The sequence below is a fragment of the Littorina saxatilis genome, linkage group LG8, assembly GCF_037325665.1.
Source record: "Littorina saxatilis isolate snail1 linkage group LG8, US_GU_Lsax_2.0, whole genome shotgun sequence".
Taxonomy (NCBI): Eukaryota; Metazoa; Mollusca; class Gastropoda; order Littorinimorpha; family Littorinidae; genus Littorina; species Littorina saxatilis.
Window position 1 is genome coordinate 27,446,394 of NC_090252.1, and position 27,998 is coordinate 27,474,391.

The window sequence follows — 27,998 nt, forward strand, 5'->3', positions numbered from 1 at the left end:
ATAAGCAGCGAATCGCGAATCTCGTCGTCAGCTGTTGCAGTTCGAACCGAGGGAGAGAAGTGAAAAGCATATCGTCTCTCTGCTTTCATAGCCGCAGCCACCATTTGGAGCCGGCAACTGCACAGTACATCAACTTCTCCGACCAAAGGTGGGTCCTCTTTGTCCATACTGTTTGACAGACTCTGACAAACTGATGCTGTGAATTAATGTTTCAACGTTTGTGTGACAGTGCAAATATTTATGTTGGTGTAATTATTCGTAAGATAGCGGCTATGTAAACGATCGCATGTTCACTTAGGTTAGCTCGTGCAACGTTCAGGACAGCAGAGACATTTTATGGCTGAGTTATGGTATGTCATTGTTTGGGCTTTTATCGTACTTTCTCTCATTCAAAAATCGAATCTAAACAAGTATTCGCCGCCGTAGACAATGATCTCCAAGGAGTTGTGCACGTTCGTCTGACGAAACGCACAGAGAGACCGAGAGAGTGGGGAACAGAGACACACCCTTCAGCTTTGTTTGTTAATTTCATCATTAATTTTCCGACGACGGAGTACGAATACCCAGGCCTATATTGCGCGGTGATTGAAAACAGAAGTAGGCTTACACGTTAACTTCCCATTTGGTTTAAACAAAATTTTATTCAGAATTCTTCGCATGAAACAATTCAAAACATACAACTAGGACACGCACTCAAGCAAATGCTTATCTTACGTGACCAGAACAATACTCAATTACACACATTTTCATGAAGGTGGACACGACAAAAATAAACCAGAAGAACAAATTGAAGGAATGGGGATGGGGAACTAAATAAGAACAGAAGAATCTACAGAGGAGAAAAAAGAAGAGGGTGTCGGTCGGGCGGGAGGGGGAGGGGGGAGAAAGTACAAACAACCACAAGGAGAGACAAGGACGAAAGCGCGTAGGAAGAGAACACTAAGTCTAAGACATGCAACATGTAAGTTCAAGTAAATGTACATTTTATTTTTATTTTTATGGAAGGCAGTTATTTGGTAGGATATCAAATACAAGACAAACGATAATAATCATTACTGTCTTATACGCTGCGTATGTAATCAAATACGATAACACAGAGAGAGGCATTTGGATAACAATTTGGATAACAAAGTCATATTTTCCGTACCAAGCGGCCCCGCGAGTGTTTAAGCGCGTGTACTCTCAACAACAACAACAACAACAACAACAACAACAATAACATCATTTCGTTGTTAAAGAGACAGGTAGCCGTTAACCATAACTAACACGATGATAGTTTCCTCTTGGTGGTGGTTCCAGAATTCGCTGACCGCAATGAAGCTGATGTGGGGAATCCTGTGTCTGTTCTGCGTGTTCGTGGAAGTGACGTCAGACTGCCCTACTCTCGCCAACACCAATGGCATCATGACAGGTGGGTGACGTCAATGTGCGTTTCAATGCAATTTAAAGAGCTCGGACACCGATTGACTAACAAAAATAGACTTCGCTGATATTTTCAGAGTGTAACAAATGAGAGAAATCAATCGGACAGAATTTATTATGCAGATTTTTAAATATTATGACATGCCAAGAATCAGATACACTACCGGCCCCCGTAGCGCAGTAATTAGCGCATCGGGCTGCGGGCCGGGAGGTCGTGGGTTCGAATCCCATCAGGGTCATGTGGGTTTTTCGGGCTACGGTCGGCTCCTACCCAGAGTGGAAGTGCTATGGTTCCTATGGGAAGGCTGGAATCACACAGCCGAGTGTCATTCACTTAACGAATGCGACTTTGAGGGTGCTCAGGTTCTGTATACCTGACCACCGCAGGTGCGGCAGTTCTCGGGCCTGGTTGATGCCAGGATATATTATGACAGTAAGCGTAGAGTGGTGCCCTGTCACGTAGTCTCAAACCAAATTGGAAATCCATAGCATCATCATTATAATCATCCTCATCTCATTAATCATCCAAAATTATAAAATGTCCTTGCTCTTGTGGCCCTTCATGCCCGGAGCTCTCATGGTGACCTTGGTCTCATTGTTCCTGTTCCATCCTTCCCTGAATAGTACTTCTGCTGTCAGTCTTCAACGTGTGACGTTCTGGGGGGTCGACGGAGGGACGTGGTGGCGGTCTGCTCTCTGGAGGGGACGCTCACTTAGTCTGGCTCCGCGACTTAGCAGTCAATGTCGTTAGTAGGGGGCATAGTAGGTAGTGGGCTGAGTCCGTTAGCTCGGGACAGACCCACTACTGAACACCGTCGAAGTGACTCAGCAGAAGTGCAGTGTCAACTTCCGAGGGTAGCCTACCGCAACGACCTGACATCCCTCCCTGGAGCGTCTGTAAAATCGACAGGTCTGGCAGCGGAACGAAAATTCAGATGTGGATGGAGCAGCGAATGCAGGGACGGGGCGGCGTGAGAGAATACCGGAACAAGGAACAGGTGTAAGGACCCAAAAAAAAGAAAAAAAAAGAATCAGATACACGTGGGTTGGGTAATTCAATGGGGTATCTGTCCAATCAATTACAATCACATGACCTATTTTGGAAGTGGTATTAAACCCTGGTTTACGTTTGTTGTGATGATGTGTTTCTATTTGTATTATTGTAACGTGTCTTTCCGATATGGCTGAAAATATCGTATTTTCATAACGTTTTCGTAGTTTAGAATTAGATCAGTTTCTCGAATCGCATTAACATTTTTTTCTGGAGAATGCGCTTGATTTTAACCAAAAAATGAAACAATGCCGCGCAGAATCCACACATTTACCTATGAAAACATTTAAACAATTGACCGTGTCATTTTTGCACCGACCTGCAAAACGTACCATTACCCCCCATTTTGAAAAATGTCATTAGAAGAAGGAAAAGTGATCGTTCTCTAAAAATTATGCTTGTCAAGTGATAAACTTATATCTATTTTTGGACATAACAGATTGTGAACACTTTGAAACAGTGCTTACATATCACTCAACATGTATATTTTTCATAGTACGATCACTTTAAAGGCTGCCATATTCGTAGCGTTCATTAATTAATTAATATTGTTTACATGTGCCAATAATGTTATAAAACTGTACCTAAGGGGATATAATAACGATTGGCTGTAGCTTGAACACAGAAAACATTATCTCAGTGTTGAAAAGTGGTGTTGATAGCATGCTCCAAAATATATGTTGATGCGAATCAAAAAATCACATCTAATTTTAGTTTACGAAAACGTCATGAAATTACGCTATTTCCAGCCATATCAGAAAGACACGTTACAATAATTCAAACAGAAACACAACATCACAACAAACGTAAACCAGGGATTTAGACCACTTCCAAAATAGATCCTGTGGTTGTAATTGACCGGTTAGATACCCAATTGAATTACCCAACCTCGTTTATATTATTATTGGCATGTCATCGAGTCATATTCAAAATTGTGTATCATAAAGTCTGTATCATAAAGTCTGTATCATAAAGTCTGTATCATAAAGTCTGTATCATAAAGTCTGTATCATAAAGTCTGTATCATAAAGTCTGTATCATAAAGTCTGTATCATAAAGTCTGTCCGATTGATTTCTCTCATTGTTTCACATTTATTTCAACACATTCTAAAATTATCACAAACAAAATATTTGCAAAATATTTTGGGGTCCATCGCTGTCGGATGTTTTTAAAGGTACCTGCATGCCTTTTAGTTTGAGTGATCGTATAAAAAACACATATTATGACTCCTGTTTACATATGGTATATACCAAGAAAGCGTCGTCCTGGTGAAGACTTTTTAGTTCAGTGTTCATGTTTAGATCAACGTTTTGACTAAATTCTTTGATATTGCTTCACGCGACTTGTGGTTTTGTGTGTGAGTGTGTGTGTGTGTGTGAGTGTGTGTGTGTGAGTGTGTGTGTGTGTGTGTGTGTGTGTGTGTGTGTGTGTGTGTGTGTGTGTTTGTGTGGTCTTAATTCATATCCTACCATTTCTGTCCCATTTAGAGGGTATGTACTGCTGTGCGCGATGTGCCGGGGAAAAAAACCAACAAAACAACAACAAACACGCTTGAAACAGAATTTCTATATACTCAGGTATTTGCTCCGACGAACAGCAGACTTTGCGTCGCAGATGAGACTTAAAATCTAGCACGGCCAGAGAATGCAACAGCAGAAGAAACAGAAAAAGAAAGTCTGTCTCTCCCCTTCTTCCCTACCTACCACTATTATGTTATTTCATACGGGGTCGGCCCGCTATTGCGCGGGTCCGCTATTGCGCGAGTCTGCTATTGCGGGGATTAGGGTTAGGGTTAGGGTTAGGGTTAGGGTTAGACCCGCGCAATAGCGGCCCCGCGCAATAGTGGACCCGCGCAATAGCGGCCCAGCCCCATTTCATACTTGATCGCCACATTATTCGAGTAGCTTCCTCCCAGTGGAAAACTAGCAGGCAGCAACTAGACTCCCTATCCAGGTGTGCGTTTTTGTTGTAATCAGATAGGTCTTTTATATGGGTGGGACATGGATACCGTTTTTGAGTTATCATGCAATGTTGAGCAACATTGAATGTCCCTCCCAGATTCGAACCTATGACCACTGAGCTACCATAACCAGACCCTTCTCTCTCCTCCCCTAAAGGTCTTCCTTAATTTAGCACGTAATTGAGCACGAAGTTGATTTCGCGAAGACTTCACGGAAATGTTTTCACTGAAAACTCAGTGCCTAAATGTCGTGCAGCGAGCTTCGTTGAGTAGACTTCACAAAGTCGACTTCGCCCAATTGATATCACTATCGGGCTCAATAAGAAGTCTGGTGCTTCGATCGCCTTACACCTCATTTTGCAAATGCTCGCTTTTGATTGCAGCGAAAATAACGTGGACGTACGACTTTTGGTCCCCGAGCTGTACAGTGACAGTGTCAGGCAACACCACCTATTCCTTCAGTCAAGGGGAGAGCAAGAGTCTGCCTGAGGTCGGCAACGACTGCATCAAATTCAAGTGTGACCGCGACAGATCCACTCTTCGCTTGGACTCTGAAGCCAGCTGTGAGTGTTATAGTATACGTGTATGGTCTGGATTGTAGGGTGTAAACGTAAGAATGAGTCGATTGAACATAAACATTCCTTCTTTGAGCCATGTGACGTCAGAGTCCGACAAAAACTCATATTTAGGGAGATGACTACAAAAGAGTTTCATGAGTGTGTGCGTTATATCTTTAAAAAATAAAAGGATAGTGACACAAATGTGATAGTGCTTGTGGAAACCTAGTTTCGAAGCACGTGCTATAAAGTGTCGACAGGTAAAATGTGACTGATCTGTACATCTTCAGCTTTTTGGAACCCTTCAAGGTCAAATCTGTAAAACTTTAGATACCAAAGGGATTTGTGAAATGACAGAAGCTGAACAAGTTGATATGTTGCTGACAGTTGTATATTTTGACTGAGCACCGGATGGTTTCCCATCTTTGAGCCATGTGGCGTGATTGGCGCGGTCTCGGAGAACACTGACTGTCTCGATCTGTGTATTCAAATGTCATCATTGTGTTTGCCAAACATGCAAATAACGTTTCTTACACACGTCTGAGAGACCACCCATGACATAACAATATCGTTCACTTCACTAGTGGGTATATATCATGTAAATAAGGTCGTGTCAAACTAGTCTGGCAGGGACCTGATTTTCCTGAGTTTTTTTTAGCCGTAAGCGCCATGTTTATCGGAGCAGGAAACTCTTCCAGAGTGAGGTTCCTTTGTTGGTTTCACTGCGGCCGCATTGTGAACAGCAGTTATGAGAAATTCGAAATGAGAAATGGGGCTTACGGCTAAAAAAAAAACTCAGAAAAAATCAATTCTGCGTTCTTGATAGCAGTTTCGTCCAGACTGGACTCCAGCTTTTGCTTTTCTTATTTTTCTCTATCGTCCAAGCCCATAAAATCGAACAAGGCGGATTGCGTTTGGATTTCCCTCTTTCAGATGACTGAGATTGCCCCCCGAAATCGTTCCGTATCAAGGCCAGTTATACAGTACTGGCCGTGTGTTCAAGATGTCTCGTAACTCCACACTAAATACCCCACTTCCCCTCTGAAGTATTGATGTACAACCCATGGCACTAACATTCATGAAGTCGTTTATAACTGAGGTTGAAAAATTCGCTGCCGTCTGCTCGCGATTAGCTGTTCTCTTCTCCTCCCCTTGTTGCATCCTAGTTCTTCAGTTGTTTCTAGTTTTCCGTTTATGTTGTGTTTTGGTCTTCTTCATAAGTAGTCTTGTTCAAAATTTAAAAAAAACTCAAACTTCTTTTTGTTGTATTCGAATAAACTAATAAAAAGCTGTTTAACAGCTGAGTTGTCAAAATCGAGATTTTTTCCAAAGTCAGTGTGGCGCCTGCGCAAAACTAATGCGCATAAGAAACGGCGTCTGCTATCAAAACCTGAGATCAACGCATTGACGCAAAAACTGTCATTTTGTAAGTTTGGAACAACAAATCAAGGTCAGAACAGCTATATAATCGCTATTGTGTTTTCAGCGTAGCAATAGGGTCCGATATTTAGACTCGAACAAGTATAATGCGACTCGTCTTCGACTCGTCGGCATTATACTTGTCTCGTCTAAATATCGGACCCTATTGCTACGCTGAAAACACAATAGCTGTTAATATTTTTTTTACTCAGCATCTTTTGCTCAGGTTCATGACATTTGAAAAATCTTTTTGTCAAACAATTCCAGCATGTCCCATTTGAATGACGCCTTGAAGTAAATGTTCTCCTCGCTTTCAGCGTGTGCCTACGGATCAAGCTGCTCCAGCGAGGTCAAGACAGGCGGGTCGTGTTCGGAGAAGTACACGTGCTACACGGCTTTGTACGACGTCATTCCGGCCTACACCTACACTAACTTCAACAGGTACAGGCACGGCTGGTTCGCCTTCTTCTCTGGATACACGTGTGGAAATGTTGGTAAGTGTTTCAGGAACTGAAGAAAGGAAAATGTTAAAGAATTGAAATAAGGTAATGACTCGATTATGTGAATAGGAATTATGAAGATTTGATGATTTTGGTAAGTGAAAGCAAGGGTATTTAGGGGAGACCGGGGCAGGTTGATACGCGGGGCAGGTTGATACAACTTCAATATCACAATAATTTCGCTGAATCTGGCCGTTTCTCTTCCGATCCACGTTTTATCAACGTCCGACTTATACCCTCAACCAAGATTGCGCGGGAAACAACACACGCGTACGCTGGAACCACTCGGTGAGCTGATTTAACAAGCCTGAGTAAAATTTTAACTACCTCTCTTGATCTTTATTGTGGCGCGAATTTCTTGCAGGCAAAGTTGGCAAGCTATTGAGTGTTAGTTAAGAATCTATGAACGCTAATCACACACCGAGAAAATATCTGTCTTTGATGGTGGAGTGTCTATTTGCTATTTTTTGCAGCAACACCCGTTGGGGCAGGTTGATACGGGGCAGGTTGATACATGTATCAACACCGGGATGACGGATTTCTTCACCTGTGACTTTTGCAAATGATCATATAACTCAAGTCACTTCTTATTTTTTGCGTGATATGCACTGTAAAAACTTCTTTTTCTTCTTTTTCGCAACTTAAATATCATTTTATGGTTTACTTCCCATTCATGTTACTTAATGTTTTTGAAAAGTAGGCTACATGCAAATACTCTAGTCATTCAGTTGAAAACTGAAATGGTGCCTCTTGCATTTTGTTTTGTTTCTTCAAAAGCGTTGCCAATTGTGTTTCTAGTATGATAACTGCAGCATAGTTGTTGTTTTTCAGTTATTATTTTGTGTTTGTATCAACCTGCCCCAGACTGTATCGACCTGCCCCACCTTGTGTATCAACCTGCCCCGGTCTGTATCAACCTACCCCGGACATTTTTCTTTTTTAAAAACCGTTTTGTGCCAAGACAAAAGGCTAATGCTCATTTTTTGTGTCAGATTTCATGATTTAAAAATGATTAAATTTTGTTTTAAAACCAATCTTGATGTTTTCCTATGGATGTGTTTCGAATGAGAGCCAAATATGATTTTTCTGTATCAACCTGCCCCGGTCTCCCCTACTCTTACAAACCCGACAGACTCAGTAATTTCAAGAGTTCGTCTACTAGGTCTGTGGCAGCTTCTACCTTTCAAGTCTTCGTCCCCTGGACTATTGTGCATGAAAAAGTCACCAATCGGGTGGGAGCCAGCCGCGGAGTCAGATTGATCGAAATAATAAATCAACCAAATTTAACCAATCTGACCCAGCGGCTGGTAACATCCGGTTGAAAACTGTAATGTCTTCTCTCCGTCATGCTGTCCGGACGCCAATCAGGACACTGATGGTACCATTGATAGATACAGTGGAACCTGCCCTGGCGACACCCTCTCCATGACGACCACCTGCCCATTACGAAACCCAAAACGATCCCCGACGAGTTTGTTTCCAATTGAGTCATCTTTCCATAGCGATCACCTGCCTATAACGACCCCTTTCGGTCGATCCCTTTGGTGGTGGTCATAGACAGGTTCTACAGTAGTATATAACTCATGGACGAGGGCTGATTGTATCAAAACAGCAAAAGCTTATATCATAATCCTCATATATACAAATGTATCTGATCTGATCTGATCTGATCTGATTTGATCTGATCAGATCTTATCTTCTTAAGTTAAACACCAGTCTTTCTTAGGATTAGGGTGTCTGTCGTTGTGCAGGTAGTGGTCACTGTTCCGGTGACCAGTGCTTCAACCCCCATGCTGACCCCAGGAGTGACGCCGCAGACGTCAAGCACTGTGTGGACAAGGGAGCGAGCTGGACCAGGGACAGCAAGGTGTACACCTGTCAGGAGAAGAACACCTGTGCTTCCGACACTTACGTTGAACTCACTTTGTCTCAGACCGGTGAGTCAAACTATTGGCGGACTGCTTGATTTGGTGATCCATTTGTGTGTGTCTTTATTGATTGATTTTTGCCAAAGAAGACGTCAGTGCATGGCCTTCGTTTTCTATCATACTGCCTGTATCGGTTCTCCAAACATCTGACCAGCCGAAGAGTAAGTAAGTCAGTCAGTATGAAAGCCGAGTGAGTGAGTGAGTGAGTGGGTTGGTTGGTGGATGGGTTGTTGAGCGGTTGAGTGAGTGAGTAAGTATGTATGTGTGTATGTATGTAAGTGAGTGAGTGAGTGAGTGACTCACTGGTTAGGGTCATGGTTACTGACCAACGAAGTAGTTACCTAACAGTGTGGTGGTGTGTACAGGTTGTGACAACAAGGGCAGCTTTGTACCAGAGGGCACTGTGACATGGAGTGACCCGTGCTATCACACTGACTGACTGACTGACCAACTAACAGTGTGGTGGTGTGTACAGGTTGTGACAACAAGGGCAGCTTTGTACCAGAGGGCACTGTGACATGGAGTGACCCGTGCTATCACACTGTCTGACTGACTGACCAACTAACAGTGTGGTGGTGTGTACAGGTTGTGACAACGAGGACAGATTTGTACCAGAGGGTACTGTGACAAGGAGTGACCCGTGCTATCACACTGACTGACTGACTGACCAACTAACAGTGTGGTGGTGTGTACAGGTTGTGACAACGAGGACAGCTTTGTACCAGAGGGCACTGTGACATGGAGTGACCCGTGCTATCACACTGACTGACTGACTGACTGACCAACTAACAGTGTGGTGGATGTGTACAGGTTGTGACAACGAGGACAGCTTTGTACCAGAGGGCACTGTGACATGGAGTGACCCGTGCTATCACACTGACTGACTGACTGACTGACCAACTAACAGTGTGGTGGTGTGTACAGGTTGTGACAACAAGGGCAGCTTTGTACCAGAGGGTACTGTGACGTGGAGTGACCCGTGCTATCACACTGTCTGCGTCGTGGAAGACGAGGGAACGGCCGGGAAACTCGTCACCTCCTTCAAAGGTACAGTCAAGCCCTCATGAGAAATCTTTCAGAGAAAGAAAAACTGTCTTCATAAAAGAACATTTCGATAAAAATCTATATTTCTCGCGAACGCCAATTTTACTTAGCTTATTAATTGCACGCGTTACATTGTTGTGTCGTCAGTGAAGCAGTTAAATGCTCATTAATGTGTAAGGGAGAGTTTCAAATTAAATGATGAAGAACTTCAAATAGTGCACCTGCATATTAGAAAAGGCGTGATTCGACAAGGTCACTTATTGGTCTTGGGAGGAAGATTTCGTTTTGAATTTCAAACATTATTTTGTGAAAAACTACAGGAACAGGGTATTAGACAGAACCGCCTTTGATAAGATAGGACAACCACTACAACAAAATATTTAAAAACAATAGTAAAAAAAGAAGACGTCTCTTTTTGGCCCTTTCTTATCGAAAGTAAAACCACTGACGCCAAAATTCAAACAACGGTCGAGAAGACCATGCAAATAATGGCGTCACATAAAAAAGAAATCTGTCACCAACCAGCAATGGAAAATGTTGCGTAAGGTCACCACCAGGGTGTGCATGTATCGGTATCGTCCATCATTAAAGAATGACGTTGTTGACGTGCAGACGGCGAGGGGTGTGTGTACCAGGACCAGTGTGTGGGGGTGGGGGACACAACGGCGGGGGAGGTGGGCTACACCTGTGCTAATCTCACCTGCCGCAAGGACACGTCTCGCCAGGACCCTTTCCACTTCGACGTGGCGCAGACCGGTGGGTATTGTGACACTGGGCGGACACACAGGTGGACAGACAGACAGACATACTCTTACATGGGAGCATTTGCTCATGTTAAAAAAAGACTGACAAGACAAGCTGACAAACATACCAACGGACAGACAAAAGGACACTAGGCTTTCTTGGGCTCACAGGTAGACAGATAAACGGGCGGACAGACAGACAGCCAGGCAGACGCTTGTATTGAAGCATACGCTCCCGCTTGTACAGACAGACAGACGCACGCTCATAAGCACGCACGCACAAACAAATCCACACACTCATACAAACATGCAACAGCGCAAAACATAGGCTACGTAAGGGAAAGTCCCCAAATACCGAACACTTAAGGAAATCTGCCATTTTTTCAAAAACAACAAAAGACAGACCGTTTGTGAATGTGAATTGGAATAGAGAAAATAATCAGCAACATTCATACCACTTTTTGTGGAAAGAAATCAACATAAAAGAAAGTTATCTTAATTTCAAAAAATCTAAAATATGTTCGGAATTACAACACCTGTTACCTAAATTCGAACAACGAGGTTCAAAATCCAAACAGCACAAACTAAAGTTACTTTGACTGACAAACAGCACAAAAGTAATCTCTTTGGCATTCTGTTACTCCAGCACAATACACATGTACCCATTTTGAGCAAATCAAACACATCATGTCCTCACAGGTGTATTCTCGGCACAAAAAAACCAGAACCAGTTAGCTTCCTGTTGATGTCTAACATTTCTAGCCCTCTTGTTTTTAGCTTTCTATTTCTCTCTGTTCTCTGTGTTTGCCTTTGATTTGCTTGTTTTCTTTGTTTTTACATTTAGTCAAGTTTTGACTAAATGTTTTAACATAGAGGGGGGAATCAAGACGAGGGTCGTGGTGTATGTGTGTGTGTGTGTCTGTCTGTCTGTCTGTGTGTGTGTGTGTGTGTAGAGCGATTCTGACTAAACTACTGGACCGATCTTTATAAAATTTGACATGAGAGTTCCTGGGAATGATATCCCCGGATATTTATTTTTATTTTTTTCGATAAATGTCTTTGATGACGTCATATCCGGCATTTTGTAAAAGTTGAAGCGGCACTGTCACACCCTCATTTTTCAATTAAATTGATTGAAATTTTGGCCAAGCAATCTTCGACAAAGGCCGGACTTCGGTATTGCATTTCAGCTTGGAGGCTTAACATTTCATTGATGATTTTGGTCATTAAAAATCTGAAAATTGTAATTAAAATTATTTTTTTATAAAACGATCCAAAAATACGTTTATCGTATTGTTCATCATTTTCTGATTCCAAAAACATATAATTATGTTATATTCGGATTAAAAACAAGCTCTGAAAATTAAGAATATAAAAATTATGATTAAAATTAAATTTTCGAAATCGTTTTAAAAACAATTTCATCTTATTCCTTGTCCGTTCCTGATTCCGAAAAAAAAAATATATATGATATGTTTGGATTAAAAACACGCTCAGAAAGTTAAAACGAAGAGAGGTACAGTAAAGCGCGCTATGCAGCACAGCGCAACCGCTACCGCGCTGAACAGGCTCGTCACTTTCATTGCCTTTTGCACTAGCGGCGGACTACGGTCATTGTGAAAAAATGCAGTGCGTTCAGTTTCATTCTGTGAGTTCCACAGCTTGACTAAATGTAGTAATTTCGCCTTACGCGACTTGTTTGTTTGTGCCTGCGACACTTCAAGTTTACGTGTGTATGGACTTGACGTGATAATGTCAGCTTCTGTATAGTTCGGTATTTGAACCATAGGGGTGATCAGTAATTGAAATCTATCTAACAGTTTTAAAACCACATGGTGCTCAGGCACGATTAAGACGAATGCTTTGAAACAGACATATTGGGCCAGCAGATAGATCACACTGTTCATTTCAACCATAACTTTTCACTAAAAGCAACTCAAATTCATGCTACGATTGGTTTTCTGTCGGTCGAAAATACCTTTGAGGATCATACAATCATAAAATCACTCATCGTTTTCTTGTGCAGCCTTTCGAAGTCATATTTTTTCGTACAGGGTAATAAGGGATGGTACTATATCACCTCGTGCAGTCAAATTTGAGCAGCCACTTCTTGTTTTCGAGAAATCAGCTGTTCGGTATTAGTCACCTGTTCGACATTTGGGGACTTTCCCCTACCTTTCTAAGCTGTAAAAACAATTTTATAGAAACATCTGTGTGTGTGTGTGTGTGTGTGTGTGTGTGTGTGTGTGTGTGTGTGCAGGGCCGGACCCAGGGGGGGGGGGGGGGGGTTCCAGGGGTTCCGGAACCCCACCCCTGGAAAAAGCATGTACCTTGCTTTGAGTGTTTTGTTTTTTTTACTAGTTTTAGCACCAAAACAATGCTGCTCTTAACCCTCAAAACAAGGCCCAGAATGCACCAGATTGCACAGATTTTAACCGTTTTTCAAAAAATTTCCGGGGGAGCATGCCCCCGGACCCCCCTAGCAGGCGCGCGCTTGTGGCTTCGCCACTTCGCTGATTTGCCCCCCCAAAAAAGGAGGAACCCCCCCCTTACAACTCATTTGGTCCGGCCCTGGTGTGTGTGTGTGTGTGTATATGTGTGTGTGTGTGTGTGTGTGTGCGCGTGCCAGTGCGTGCGTACGTGCGTGCATGCGTACGCACGTTGGTATGTGCGTGTGTGTGCACGTGGGTGTATGTTAGCCATGAAAAAACATACATGTGATGTGTTTGCTGCAACTAAACGATCAACTCCTCCTCTCCAGGTTGTCTGCATGATGGCAAGTGCTACAAGGAAGGAAAGAAGGTGGACACTGACGGAGAGTGTGATCAACTGGTGTGCAAAGTCAGCACCTCTGAGGGAACGTACTATTGGGATAGAAAGTTTACAGGTAAGCGTGATAAACTGGTGTGCAAAGTCAGCACTTCTGAGGAAACGTACTATTGGGATAGAAAGTTTACAGGTAAGCGTGATAAACTGGTGTGCAAAGTCACCACCTCTGAGGGAACGTAAGCTACTATTGGGATAGAAATTTACAGGTAAGCGTGACTAATGAATATTAAGCCTTTTCAGGTCGATTTTGTTTTGTCTTTCAGTCACTTTAGTCCACCCATCACTCCCTCTCCACTCACATGTCTTGTTTCAAAGCAAGAGTTTATTCAGGAATTGATAATGCCAAGAAATAATGATGATACCACGAAAAGGAGTACAACTAGTGAAACACTTCTAAGCGTGGTCAAATGAACATTATATGTTCACATTCTACCCCAGCTCCCTCCACAATTAACTAGGAGGCAACTGATTCCAAGTCACCGTAGTCCTGGGTCACATTGGCAATACAAAGCTCATTTTACTCCTGTTGGGAGTTTTGGAAAAGTGTCGCCAACGAGAAGTGAACGCTGTGTCTCCCTGTCGTGTCTCGCTGACCCAGACCGTTCAACATAGCAGATACACTAGGAGGCGATTTGTTTGTTGTTGTGTGACGTCATTGAACCCAAATGGACGATTTTCGAAAATACCTCTACTTAATTACTTACTTACTTGTACTTGTGCGACGATTTAGGTTAAAAACCTGTCAGGATTATCAGCGGTCTGGAGGAGTAAGAGCCCTTGTACCTCGGACAAGGTTTTCACAACATCCAGTGCATGTTCCACGCTTCCGATTGGCTGTATCATGCGATCGGGACGAACAACTATCTACAATGGTGTTTTCCTCAGAGCTAGCTAGGAATGCATTGTACTCTAATGTTGTCATGTTATTGTTGTGTTTTTTATCTTCATGTTTTAAAATTATCTCCACAACTTATAAAGTATACTTTTACACTAGAATTATGTTTAAACAAATTAAGTATGTATGTTTAATATTATTCTTATGAAGTTTTTTTTACAACTATTTAGAATAGAACAGGATGGATGTTTTGAATGTCAATCACTGGGAGCAGTCAGAAGAGTAAGAATTTTGTTTTGTTCTCACTACCATTTGCTTATGAAGATCATGATGTTGTTCTATTGCTTAGTCAGTCCTAGAAATAATGTCCTAGACCTGTTTTACCTTGCTGTTATCAGTATTTTTGCCCTCTTTCATTACGATGCTATGGTATTTCTGTGGGTCTCCACATGTGTTTGTTTATAAGGCGGAAGTGACCTCCCCTTGTACACAATAGGCCCTCAGAGGAAGCCTACGGACAGACTAGAATAGAACATGCACATAACACAGAATGTCTGCACAGCACACACACACACACAGCAATACAGCACACCGTCTTGTACCTCCTTCTGCCCTGCCGAAGTCGGGGTATCCTTTTTAATCCACCGAACAATTAATATCCACAGCCATGTGTGTCTCCTGCCTCCGAACACACACGCTACAGAGCTCGACTCGATGTGCGCAGTTTCGTATAAAAATTATTTTCCAAATTTCCCCACTGTGTTTTATAAATAATCATATTATGAAAGCACATACATTCTTATCTTAGTTGTTATGTATTCATTGTCAGTAAACATCGGCATTATTCATGTTTTACTTTAAACGCAATCATTGTTATTTATAGATCACAGGCACCTGATGTAAGTAGGTCACACACGTGTAAATGTTGTGCCCAGTCCTTGTTTTTGTTTCTGTTATTATTTTGGTTAGCAGGTCTAGTTGAGCACGTATTAAGTATCATGTGCCCACTGCTGGTCATTGTGCATTTTAGTTGATGGACTGATGATGTCATTTGTGTGGAGTCGACGCGCGTGCGAGGATATACATGTATGTGTGGGAGGGGGGGGGGGGGCGCGGGAGATGGAAGCTTGCTGTATGTTATGTAATGTATATATTGTGTGTGATACGTGGAAATGTGATACTATTTATTTGCATGTATGATACAGGTACAAATGTGATAATTGTAGGCTTATACTAGTGATTACTGTGTGTGATACATGAAATGTGATATGAATGCTGTTTTTATATGTTATACTCTTACTTTCTCCCAAGCGCAAGACAAATTCTTCTATGGAAATTGAAGCCAATAAAATTTGAGTTGAGTTGAGTATCTATATATATATATACGACTTGTGTGTGTGTGTGTGTGTGTGTGTGTGTGTGTGTGTGTGTGTGTGTGTCCGCGATGCACGGCCAAAGTTCTCGATGGATCTCTTTCAAATTTGGTGGCCATATTCAGGTACACCCCGGACACAACCTGGTCGATGAGATATTTCAACACGTGCTCTCAGCGCGCAGCGCTGAACCGATTTTGGTTTTTCTCTGGATCCATTCCCAGTAACTCTTCTTTATCTTCAATCAATCAATCAATATGAGGCTTATATCGCGCGTATTCCGTGGGTACAGTTCTAAGCGCAGGTATTTTTTTATTTTATTTTATTTTATGCAATTTATATCGCGCACATATTCAAGGCGCAGGGATTTATTTATGCCGTGTGAGATGGAATTTCTATACACAATACATCACGCATTCACATCGGCCAGCAGATCGCAGCCATTTCGGCGCATATCCTACTTTTCACGGCCTATTATTCCAAGTCACACGGGTATTTTGGTGGACATTTTTATCTATGCCTATACAATTTTGCCAGGAAAGACCCTTTTGTCAATCGTGGGATCTTTAACGTGCTGTGACACCCCAATGTAGTGTACACGAAGGGACCTCGGTTTTTCGTCTCATCCGAAAGACTAGCACTTGAACCCACCACCTAGGTTAGGAAAGAGGGGAGAAAATTGCTAACGCCCTGACCCAGGGTCGAACTCGCAACCTCTCGCTTCCGAGCGCAAGTGCGTTACCACTCGGCCACCCAGTCCTTGTCTTCTCCAGTGTTTTCAGTGTTTATCTCCCTTCCTTCGTGTGGCGTCAATCCATATTCCCGTTTCTATTTTTAGAAGGTCACTGTCGACAACGCTCAATCCATATTCCCGTTATACTATTTTTAGAAGGTCACTGTCCCGGCGAAGCCGGGTATTACTCTTCTCCAGTGTTTTGCGCGTTTATCTCCCTTCCTTCGTGCGGTGCGCCGGCGAAGCCGGCGTACACCGGCAAAGCCGGGTCCCCGGCGCAGCCGCGTATTCGGCTCGACTTCTTCCCGGCGAAACCGTACCCGGCGAAGAACACAGACGACTCGAAGTTGAGTGTCATACCTTGTAGTCTTTCTATGAAAGTAGTGGTCTAGTGAACGATACCTTCCGCGGCCTGTGGTTAAATACTGACCAATAATGAATAGCCTAGGTGCCCGCTGTGCACGGCGGGATTTTTTTTATGAGTTAATGTTGTGACTGCAGCCAGTGTTTTTTTCAGAATTTAATTCGTAAAAACATGTCAACACACCACTGAAAACAGCCAGTGTTGATTGTTGGTATTTGACCAAGTGGAGGGATGGTCTTATCCCATGGGAAAGCCTAGCCAGATCTGAAAATAAAGGTGAGCTGTTTACACGGGAAGGAGTGTGTCTGAAAATAAAGGTGAGCTGCAAGCTGACCGTGTATTTTTCAGGTTGCTACAAGCCGGGAGGCGAGGAGTGCACCCATAAGAACAACAAGGTGTACTGGGAGGGAGACTGCATCAGAGTCAAGTGTCAGGCTCGCACTTTGGGCAAATGGCAAACCTGGCACAAGAACATTGGTGAGGAAGTGAGGCAGTGATTCAGAGAGCCAAAGAGAGAGAGAGAAAGAGAGAGAGAGAGAGAGAGAGAGAGAGAGAGAGAGAGAGAGAGAGAGAGACGAGAGAAAGAGAGAGAGTACGTGTGAGTGTGTGTGTGTTTGTGCGTGCGTGCCACGGTGTGTGTGTGTCGGTGAATGTGTATGTGCGTGTGTATGTGTTTGCGTGCATGCGTGCGTGCGGGTGCGTGTGTCTGTATGTGTGTGTGTGTGTGTGTCTGTATATGTATGTAAGTGTTTGTGTGTGTGTGTGTCTGTATGTGTGTGTGTATGTGTGTGTGCGTGCGTGTGCGCGTGTCTGTGTGTGTGTGTGTGTGTGTGTGTGCGTGTGTGTCAGTGTGTGAATCGATTGTACAATGTATTTTTGTCTCCTTCATAACCATTCAGTCGGAGTCTCCGTTACAAATGTTTCAGGCTCTTGCGTGCCCTCGGACGCAGAGTGCACCTGCAAAAAAGGAATACCAGGTACAGTTGTCAAGTACATATCTACGCATTGATTTAAAACCGTCATATTCTCCGCCGGCTACACTTATATGTCCCTCATAAAAAACAAACAAGACTGCATTTTTTCACAATGACCGTTTTTGTTTTTTTGTTTTTTTGTTTGCTTAACGCCCAGCCGACCACAAAGGGCCATATCAGGGCGGTGCTGCTTTGACATATAACGTGCGCCACACACAAGACAGAAGTCGCAGCACAGGCTTCATGTCTCACCCAGTCACATTATTCTGACACCGGACCAACCAGTCCTAGCACTAACCCCATAATGCCAGACGCCAGGCGGAGCAGCCACTAGATTGCCAATTTTAAAGTCTTAGGTATGACCCGGCCGGGGTTCGAACCCACGACCTCTCGATCACGGGGCGGACGCCTTACCACTAGGCCAACCGTGCCGGTACCACAATGACCGTTGTCCGCCGCTAGTGCAAAAGGCAGTGAAAGTGACGAGCCTGTTTAACGCGGTAGCGGTCAATGCGCTGCGCTGCATAGCACGCCCTTTACTGTACCTCTCTTCGTTTTAACTTTCTGAGCGTGTTTTTAATCCAAACATATCATATCATGTTTTTGGAATCAGGAACCGACAAGGAATAAGATGAAATTGTTTTTAAAACGATTTCGGAAATTTAATTTTAATCATAATTTTTATATTTTTAATTTTCAGAGCTTGTTTTTAATCCGAATATAACATATTTATATGTTTTTGGAATCAGAACATGATTAAGAATAAAACAAAAGTAATGTTGGATCGTTTTATAAAAAAATAATTTTAATTACAATTTTCAGATTTTTAATGACCAAAGTCATTAATTAATTTTTAAGCCTCCATGCTGAAATGCAATACTGAAGTCCGGCCTTCGTCGAAGATTGCTTGGCCAAAATTTCAATCAATTTGATTGAAAAATGAAAGTGTGACAGTGCCGCCTCAACTTTTTACAAAAAGCCGGATATGACGTCATAAAAGACATTTATCGAAAAAAAGAAAAAAACGCCTGGGGATATTATACCCAGGAACTCTCATGTCAAATTTCATAAAGATCGGTCCAGTAGTTTACTCTGAATCGCTCTACACACACACGCACAGACAGACACACACACACATACACCACGACCCTCGTCTCGATTCCCCCTCTATGTTAAAACATTAAACTTGACTAAATGTAAAAAGAATACACTGACAGCTTTTTCTCACATTCTTCAAATAAAATCGGTGTGAGAGACCGATCCCATTCTCTCATATCACCTTTCTTGCTTGAAAAATGGCTTCACATCGGGGCATAGTTCTGAATTAACCCCGTGGAAGTGACGTCGCGTACTGGAAGATTCAGTCAGAGGGATCATGAACTCTCAAACAATTCTAAATTGAGTTATTGCCTAAATCGATTTTACTGATTTTGTATCACATTTGTATTCTTGTTCAGGTGTAACTGAGTACTGAGTGTAATGTTTCAGGGTGCAAGCACAAGGGCAAGTGCCACCCGGTGAAGACTGTTATCAGGATGGACAACTGCACCCAGTACGTGTGTCACAGTGACGACGCTGGCCTCAACAACGGCACCTACACAGACGGCACTCCGCTACCCCAGTGGGAGGCCAGGGCAACGGGTAGGAATCATTTGGACTAGGATTTCTCCCCCAAGAAACGGATTTGCAATATGAGACATAAACAAGTTTTTTTTAAATCATCGGTGGCATTTTCCATCTATTTTTTGTTACCGCTAGCATCAGAGAGTTTCATCTGGCAAAAATTACAAACGGACACATTCATGCTGAGCACGATGAAGGCAACAGATAAACAAACTTCAATGTTCAACTATTTTATTATTAAATTTGCAGTAATGTTAAGTGATCTTCTGAACATTTTCTCAATTTTTGGCGAGGTGCGGCTTGAATCCTGGCTGTGCCTCACAACAAAAATGTTGTCAGAGAAGAAAATTGTGTGTTTTCGTGTCAGGCTGTTACGGTCCAACGGGCTGCATGAAGCTCGGCGAGCAGTATGTGGACCCCAACACGCTCAACGCTTACAGGTGTGACTACAACCTGGCTGGATGGGGCACAAAGCTTGCGGTGTTTCACCAAGGTGGGTTTGTTCACAGCACTGTCCTTCCCCTAAAGACGATTCGGCTCACGGCATCTCAGATCAATGGCCAGATTTTTTTTCATGCCAGTCACATGCCAAAGGTGGACCAAACAACAAACAAGCAGTAGGGATAACTGAGAGGAGTGCCTCAACTTGGACACATACCAACAATCCACATCCTTGATGCTTTCTGTGCAGGGTGTGATTCTTTGCTAGCAATTCATTTGTTACAGGCATGAAAACAGATGAATACCAACACACATAAAAGAGGGGAAAAAGGCGGGAACTGGGGGGAGGGTGATGGGTGGGGATACGTTTCCAGTTATACGAGGGGCCAGACATTGTAGTTACTACTGTAGAGATAATAAATGCCACATACTTTCAATGTAGAAAGGTTAAAATTGTATTCTGTTGTCTTTTCAGCATGCGTTGCACCAAACGGAGAGAAACTGAAGGTTGGAGACTCGGCGAAGGTGGGTTCTATCTGGTATTCCTGCTACCAGTGGGGCAAAATCAGGAACCCTATTGACAGTGAGTTCATTCATGCTGACAGGGGAAACAATCAGGAACCCTATTGACAGCGAGTTCATTTAATGCTAACAGGGGAAACAAATCAGGAACCCCATTGACAGTGAGTTCATTCAATGCTACCAGGGGAAACAAATCAGGAACCCTATAGACAGTGAGTTCATTTAATGCTAACAGGGGAAACAAATCAGGAACCCCATTGACAGTGAGTTCATTCAATGCTACCAGTGGGGCAAAATCAGGAACCCTATAGACAGTGAGTTCATTTATGGTAACAGGGGGGCAAAATCAGGAAACCTATTGACAGTGAGTTCAGTGCTGCTAACAGGGGGGCTGGAAATGTTATCCTACAGGACAGGGGGAAAACTCGGAAGGAGGAAGAGAGATCAAATCAAATCAAATCAAATCAAATTTTATTTTACGAGGGTTGTGGCATAAGCAATATAAACGAGCTTCTTTTCAACCAGCCCTCGCCCAGAGAGGGACTATTCTAATCTTGAATACATATATATATATACATACGTAAAACAATTACAAAAGATAAGCAAGGCAGAGAAACTATTCACATGACTATATACACGTTGTAGGCTATACATACATTCTTGCGTTATGAAACACTGATGCTTTATGGACAGATATGATCAATATGAAAATAATCAGAACGAAGTCTTCCATCACTGTGACTTTTCGTAATTTGACATTAAAGAGAGAGAGAGAGAGGGGTGGAGGGAGGGAGGGAGGGAGAGAGGGGGAAATAGGGGGGGGGGGGGAGGAAGGAAAGAGGGAGGTAGAGAGAGTGTGTGTTTAGAGAGAGGGAGATAGTGAGGAAGATAGTGAGTGAAAGACTGACTAACAGACTGATCTTTAAAGGATAAGGATAGAGGGCTATGTTATCGTAGAAAAAAAAAGTCGCGTAAGGCGAAAATACAACATTTAGTGAAGCTCAGTCGAACTCACAGAATGAAACTGAACGCATTGCATTTTTTCCGCAAGACCATACACTCGTAGCATCGTCTGTCCACCGCTCGTGGCAAAGGCAGTGAAATTAACAATCCAGAAAAGCGCGGTAGCGGTTGCGCTGAGGAGGATAGCACGCTTTTCTATATCTCTATTCTTTTTTAACTTTCTGAATGTGTTTCTAATCCAAACATATATCTATATGTTTTTGGAATCGGGAACGGACAAGGAATAAGATGAAGTTGTTTTTAAATCGATTTCGGAAATTTAATTTTAATCATATTTTTTATATCTTTAATTTTCAGAGCTTGTTTTTAATCCGAGAGAGAGAGAGGAAGAGAGAGAGAGAGAGAGGGAGAGGGAGAGACAGAGAAAGAGAGGGAGAGGGAGAGAGGGAGAGAGAGAGAGAGAGAGAGAGAGAGAGAGAGAGAGAGGGAGAGGGGAGAGAGAGAGAGAGAGGGAGAGAGAGGGAGAGAGAGGGAGAGAGAGAGAGGGAGAGAGAGAGGGAGAGAGAGAGAGAGAGATGATGATGATGATGATGATTTGCTTTTTTACGAATTTCAAAGTTCTTTAATGCATATGCTGTTATGATGTGGTTAGCTGAAGCATAGTTCAAACACATCCAGCATTACAAATTTGAATTCCAAGTCTTTTTTCTTTCCTTTTCAGCCTCTATTGTGCATGTGCCAGGTGAGTTTGATTTAAAATAAATAAATAATGATACTACTACTTCTATTATTAATGATAAGAATGATGATAATAATGATAATTTTAATATAAATGACGGTTTATAAAGTGTGAAACACACATTCAGTTCAGTGTTATCTGCGTTTTAATAATAACTATGACTGACACCAAACTATTTCAATCTTAAAACTTTAAGTTAATATTTTAGTATTTCTATACCTTGGTCGCATATCAGTGGAGTTGAGAATAGTATTCATGACAAACGATGACAAAGTTCGTTTTATTGTACATGATTTTTGTACCCCACAGTTTCAGTTGGACACATACCAAAAATCGACTGCCCTCGTAGACAGACACTGAGACAGACAAGGCGGGCTGACACACGCATGCAAGCACACACATACATACACGTGCACCTCCACCCACCTACCTCTCCCCAATCCCCACACACACACCTAGGTAGACATAAAGTTTCCCTCTGCCTTCGACAAATCATTGAACAGTCAAATATTGTAAGAATGCCTGTTTTTGTTGTCTTGGTGACCCCAGAGGATCACAACCAAACGTGTGGATTCAACCCCGACACTGGCAAAGTGCTGTTTAAGAAGGAGTTCTTCTACAGGCCTTACGGTCGCTGCATCAAGAGGGGCTACCATTGCGATGAAGTCTGTCAGTTCTTTGACCGTGAGTGGCAATTTATCTCTTTGGCACAAGCAATCTTTCCTTGGATTTTTATTAAAAAGAACTTCTTTTTTTTTTGGGGGGGGGGGGGGGTGGGGGAGGGGGAGGGGAGTATATTGTGAAATATGCTGCTTTGATACTTTAATTGTAGTGCGAAATTTTCGCAATAATCTTTTTTGAGAATTATAATATATGTCTGCAAGGTTTTGCCAGAAAAGGTCACTCTCCCACAACACAGACAAACCCGACAGAGTTATTTCGGAATTGGTCTATCAAAAGTGAGAAACAATGACCATGCTTTCTCCCTATGATTGAACAGAGCCATGCAGGGACACGGACCTGACTCCCTACCGCCACATCGGAGACAAGTTCATCAGGGATGGCGCCCGGTGCCTGTGTACCCAGGACATGGACATCAACAACAGGGGGGGCATTGGCACCTTCTACAAACCCTCCCTCTGCTCGCAGCAAGGAGGTCAGCTTCTCCTTCTGTATCATGTTACACTGGAGCCGTACCCCCATTTTAAAACCTAAAAAAAAAAACGGGGGAAAATCAGGTCTTAAAAAGGAGGGAGTCTTAAAATGGGGGTACCGTATTTGACGGACTACAAGCCGCGATTTAAAAATAAAAAATCGCATTGCGGCTTATAAAAAGATGCGGCTAAAACGTTACCTAAACTTGAATAGCATTCACCTAATGGAAGTCGCCGCGGATTTTCATTTCGCTCGATTAGCGATTACCGGTACTTTATTAGCTCTCTACTCAAGACTCGGCGCTTTTCTCTTTCTTTCGCGAATCTTCGTTTGTCAACAAGTCGTCGTGACAAGATAGCGTACAGAGAAACACCGGATGTATCAGGATCTTTCGCGCACGAGATTTCGTTTTTTTGTGTCTCGCGATAGTTGGCGGAGCGAGAGCCGCCATGTTGTGTTTTCGTCTGCTCGAAATGTGCGCAAAAGTCGTAAATCATCCCAAAAAAGCTTATTCCGGGCGGGACTACATGTGTGTGTTGGTTACAAATTGTGTGTGTGATATTTTTCTTCAAACTTTTTCACTTTTCTTCTTTGTTTCACTTGTTTATTCTTGGAGCCGATTTCGCCAAATACCGTACTTTCGTTTGCCTGGTTGTTTTGATTGATTGACACGATCTGATTGTATTTTTTTCGACGGCGGCTAATATAGTGACGCGGCCTATACGTGGCTCGTCCCAATTTTTTTGTTAAAAGTCGGGGGTGCGGCTTATAAAACGGTGCGTCTTGTAATCCGTCAAATATGGTAAATTGACAGAGGTTATGAAGAAGAAGTGGGAGAAAAAAGTCTTACAAGGAAGGGGATCCTAAAAGAGGCGGTCCACTGTATTTTTTTTTCTTTTCTTCCTTTGCCAGTGTTCCCCTGCCATATTTCTTGGGACTGGGTGGCCGAGTGGTAACGCACTTGCGCTCGGAAGCGAGAGGTTGCGAGTTCGACCCTGGGTCAGGGCGTTAGCAATTTTCTCCCCCCTTTCCTAACCTAGGTGGTGGGTTCAAGTGCTAGTCTTTCGGATGAAACGAAAAACCGAGGTCCCTTCGTGTACACTACATTGGGGTGTGCACGTTAAAGATCCAACGATTGACAAAAGGGTCTTTCCTGGCAAAATGGTATAGGCATAGATAAAAAATGTCCACCAAAATACCCGTGTGACTTGGAATAATAGGCCGTGAAAAGTAGGATATGCGCCGAAATGACTGCGATCTGCTGGTCGATGTGAATGCGTGATGTATTGTGTAAAAAATTCCATCTCACACGGCATAAATAGATCCCTGCGCCTTGAGTCCGAGTCTGGAGATACGCGCGCGATATAAGACTTCATATAACATTTCCTGTGTAGCAGTATCACTCCATCATGATCCAAATTGTTGCTATAACTGGGGACTCAAATTGCAGTCGGTCAGCAATCTTTCTGGGAAGGAAATTAAGCTAAAACTAATCTTTCATCTCCACAATTCTGTCTGTCTGTTGTGTATGTTTGTTCACTTTAATGAGATCTGACACCAATACATGCACAGCCTGGCGGTGACCTTACGCCTGTTTTCTGCTGCTGAAGTCACAGACACAGACTTCTTTTTCGAATTTCTTCCTCAATTCCTGGGAGATATGACACAATGTTTTAAATGGCATGATGCTTCGCATTATGATGTCTTCTCTACCTTTTTAAAAAAAACTTATGACGTCAGAGATGTCACTTTGGATGAAAGGGTCAAGCAGAGAAGTCTTGGTTTGTTCATTATGACGTTGTTTGTCATTAAAGACCCCGAGGTTGAGATGCTTGTGAATGTTTTGCATGTATATATCTATCAATCATTCCATTACCATATCTTCCTTTGTTGCTGTTTGGACTGACGCTTTAATTTACTCCTCATGCAATGTCAAATGTCCACACCCATCCACTCACACCACCCCCACCCCACAACAGTGCCAAAGGGATCCTTACATACAGTTTCTCTCCTCCATGTCTACAGTGACGGATGCCGCGTGCAAGGATCCTACAGACAGCAGCCTCCACCAGTGGGGAGAGATCTGGGAGCGCTCGGGTTCCGATCCTTTGGAGGTGTGCACCTGCCATCCCCTTACCCGCCAGGCCTACTGTTCCGACTACCTGCCTGATGTCAACAAAGTTTTTGATGACATGAAAATCTGAAACCCTCATCGGTATTGAGATCTCCCTCTTACTGCTACATTTGGCAAATCGTTTTTATCATACGTTATTTATAATTTTGACCAAAATAAGACATTCTTCACAGATTGAGATGGTCATTGTTCTACAAGACAATGCTATTGGTCGAGGTGAACAATGACTGTCAACATATGTATAAAATGTCATATTTTGGTCAAAAATAAAATGGTTATAATTCCTTTTATCTATGTACGAATGAACGCACACAAACTTGCCCTCGTTTGTAATCTAAGCCAGCCATCTAAACAAGGGAAATCCAGTGTTCAATGGATACACAGTCTCTGAACAGTAGTGTTGTTGTATGTATGGTGCATCACTTTTGGCATCGATGGTCAAACTTGGTCTCAAGGCAACTCAGTCCTGCCAGACTCATTTCTTTTGCTTTCACATTCCTTTACGCATTTTATCCCCGAGTACGCTAGTACAAGGGCTCAGCAGACTTTAATTGTGTGTCTGTCTGTGTATCTGTCTTTCTCCACTTAACGGCTTATTGCTGGGAAACTACTGGGCGCAGTTCGTTCAAAAGTTGATACACTAACTTGATAATAGGTCCGATTGATCGTATTAAAACTTCATAATGTTACCTGGGACCTAAATGCGAAATAAACCACAAAAACGACTTGGCCGTAGGAGGAGTTCACACCGGCGGGGCAACACGCAGCCATTGACCTGATAGAACAGCCGAACGCGTCACACAAAAATACGTCATGACAAAGTTACACGCAAAGCGAAAGAGACTTTGACGTCATTTACTTTTGTTCGGAATTTTCCGTCTGTTCCTAGCTTGTCAGTGAAGACCTGACGTGAGTAAGCTTACCCAAAACGTCTTTGTTCTCTATTCTCATTGCAGCTGTGAAATAATCAGTCTTGTGTCTCGGTCGTGTAGGTACAGAGTTTGCTTCTGCAATCATTGTGTTCGTGTTGATGACGGCTTCATAAGACAAAATAATAAGCGAATCTATCGCGAGGAAGACGTTTATGTACAAATCACCGAACCCAACCCATTTTTTGTGTGCATTTTTCTGAAGAATAAACTGCATGTGGTTAATTTCATCCGTTTAATGCTTGTCGAAACATATCTGATCACAGATGAGGTCGCAGTTTGTAGGTTGAATCATAGACCTATGTTTAGAAACCAACATTCACACCACAGACATTCCAAACATTTATATTTATTGAGCGAGCCAGTCTGAAGAGTACATGTACTCGAGTCCAGCGCGAGCGTTTTTTATTTTAAAGGCACAGTGCAGCTGACAGCCTTCGGTTTGCATTTTTGTTGCAGCTGAGTGCATTTACAGTTAAAAAATTATCCTATGGTAGTAAAACAAACCCAAAACTACCCAACGACAACATCTCGACAGTTTCTTGTTCACGCGAGTGCATAAATTAACCTAGTTTTTAAGTGGTGTTTGGTCGGAGTTCGATTCAACCGAGTGATTCCGGCCTCCATTTTGTTTTACACAAACTCATGATGACGTCTGACATAGTTTGCTTAGTGACGTGTCTTTTTGTGCATGATGTGGTGATCTACCTGATCTAAATTTAGATCCAAAAATAGGTCAAGACCAGCCGGGTCCGAGTACGAAATTAATTCGTAAAAAAATTGCAGTTCTTGACTCTTTGGGTGCAAGTCAATGAAACTTGGTAGTTCTTCTAACGGATAGCTGCCTGAGGTATGACTAAAAGCCCCAGGGGCTCCGTGCACCTGGATTTGACAAGTTCAGTACCTTTAAGGGATGATGCTAGATGGGGTTTTTCTCAGCAAACTTGCCAATATGGCCATATCAGTTTACAGAAGTTCTAGGCAGTCCTTGTCACCACCTTTTCCTCTCTGCAAAATATTTGGCAATTTGAAACAAGTTTTGCAAATTATTGACGCGCAAACGCTTCTCTGCATTTGACTCTATTTAGAATCATTTCACACCGTTCGCTGAAAAGAGGGGCATACCATCATTCAAAGTTTAGTCTGTGCTTCCATCCTAAAATGGCCTTGCCTGAAAAATACAGGGTATGCGAGTAGTAGTACAGTATCATGAACCCCAAAATTCTTTGTATGCTTGCTAATTAAATTTTAAATTTGGCCTTGTGTATAGGCAGTGTACTCAGGAGCAACTCATGCTGCTCTTTTCCAATGAAGTAATCGTCTCATAAGAGAGAACAAAATCTTTCACTCTATCTGATAAGTGGTGCGGTTCCCAAGCACGCTTTACCCTTCTTTTCATGAGCTTTTCATCATACTCCATTCAAATATTATAAAAATAAACTGTGACTTCTTTTTGCTACAGACATTGCGTTTTGTGTGTAAATACGTAGGTCACAACCTTTTTGACAAAAAGTTGAAGAGCTAGTCTTCTTTGTCTCCTGTATTTCGATGAAGTGTTAATTGAAAAGACGAAATATCAGCCAAAATAAGAATGCAACTATCTCACTTATTTTATTTATTAGAAATTATGGCTACATCATTTGTGTTATATGTTTTGCTGGTACTTTGGTTTACATAATTATTTCAAACTTTTGCAATATTTTTGTTTCTCATGCTTCTAAGCAGAAATCTCAATAAAGATGTTTTATCGGCCAGCTTA

General features: G+C 42.6%; 1 protein-coding gene across 1 annotated transcript; it reads left to right on the forward strand.

Annotated features, from left to right (window-relative positions):
• Positions 1–5: 5 nt before the first annotated feature.
• Positions 6–27,994, forward strand: LOC138973201 (uncharacterized). Its single transcript, XM_070345910.1, has 17 exons — positions 6–148; positions 1,300–1,411; positions 4,818–4,997; positions 6,728–6,904; positions 8,662–8,847; positions 9,763–9,885; positions 10,495–10,638; positions 13,387–13,512; positions 17,108–17,236; positions 17,686–17,736; positions 19,222–19,374; positions 19,724–19,849; positions 20,273–20,380; positions 22,004–22,024; positions 22,571–22,705; positions 23,022–23,177; positions 25,202–27,994. Exons 2-17 carry the CDS (start codon positions 1,315–1,317, stop codon positions 25,378–25,380), a joined length of 2,091 nt encoding a protein of 696 aa, XP_070202011.1. The 5' UTR covers positions 6–148; positions 1,300–1,314; the 3' UTR covers positions 25,381–27,994.
• The last annotated feature ends 4 nt before the right edge of the window (positions 27,995–27,998 follow it).